This window comes from Sinocyclocheilus rhinocerous, unplaced genomic scaffold, assembly GCF_001515625.1.
Source record: "Sinocyclocheilus rhinocerous isolate Xijiao unplaced genomic scaffold, SAMN03320098_v1.1 C36216430, whole genome shotgun sequence".
NCBI classification, from domain to species: Eukaryota; Metazoa; Chordata; class Actinopteri; order Cypriniformes; family Cyprinidae; genus Sinocyclocheilus; species Sinocyclocheilus rhinocerous.
In genome coordinates, this window is record NW_015776061.1 from 1 (window position 1) to 912 (window position 912).

A 912-nucleotide genomic window follows, 5' to 3' on the forward strand; every position below is an offset into this window, starting at 1 on the left:
CATGTAAATGTAGTACAAATAAAAGTAACTGTGGAGCAGGATGACTGTAGATCTCACAGGTCTTTAGCACAAATATAGCCCAGTGAAGTTGAACAGGTTGCATCATTCCAACGGTTAGCTGTAAGGTGGAAATAGGAAATGAAATAAGTTATTCTGATCATTATAGTGTGGTAGAAATAAAATAAAACCGTATGTTCAACTTGAGGCATTTTTGCAAATGAGCCATTGTGTTATTGTATGACATGAATATCTAGTTAAAAACAAAACAAAAGACTGCATTCTTACAGCTCCAGTTGAGCTCCCCGCAGTTCTCAGTACCCAGATTGTTAGGTTCTCCAGAGCCCCAGTAGGTAAAGTCATACGGAGTTCCATCACTCCACACCCACTGTCCTTCCTAAAGAGCAAAGTCAGTTATTATAAGAGTGCACTACTGTACTCAGATTCCATAAAAAAGTAAATTTAGCTTGGCTCTGAAAAAGTCAAACCATCGTCATTACAAACTTTAGAGATTTCAGTCTAGACAAACAAACTTTAGGCCACACAGCTTCACTTACTTGTTCACCATCATGAGCACCAATCCAACAACGTGTGGAAGAAGAAGGCAACAGACTCAGGAGTAAATCTTGTTCAATTTTATTATGCACAGATGCAAGATTTGCATCAAAACCTTGGCAGTTTCTCTAAAGAGACAGATTTTTTTTATTGTCAATACACAATCAAATTTTTTTTTAGCATAAAGCATAAATGACTTTTTAAACAACATTTTTAGTCATTTTCAAACATAGTCGGGTCTGATTGATTATATACTCAGTATTCATTTTCTGTCAAATTTATTTGCAGAAAAGGAATTTTTACTTTAAAAATAATAAAAATCATCTTGTTGTAACTAACACTTTACCTCTGCTGTGATCC

At 35.1% G+C, this 912-nt stretch overlaps 1 protein-coding gene across 1 annotated transcript; it reads right to left on the minus strand.

The window, feature by feature from the left end:
• Window positions 1-6: 6 nt before the first annotated feature.
• On the minus strand, window positions 7-907 carry LOC107735660 (galactose-specific lectin nattectin-like; the record flags this gene model as incomplete). Its single annotated transcript, XM_016547274.1, has 4 exons — window positions 7-118; window positions 286-394; window positions 555-680; window positions 899-907. Coding segments are annotated over 4 exons (309 nt in total), but the record flags the coding sequence as incomplete, so codon positions are not given.
• Between the last annotated feature and the right edge of the window lie 5 nt (window positions 908-912).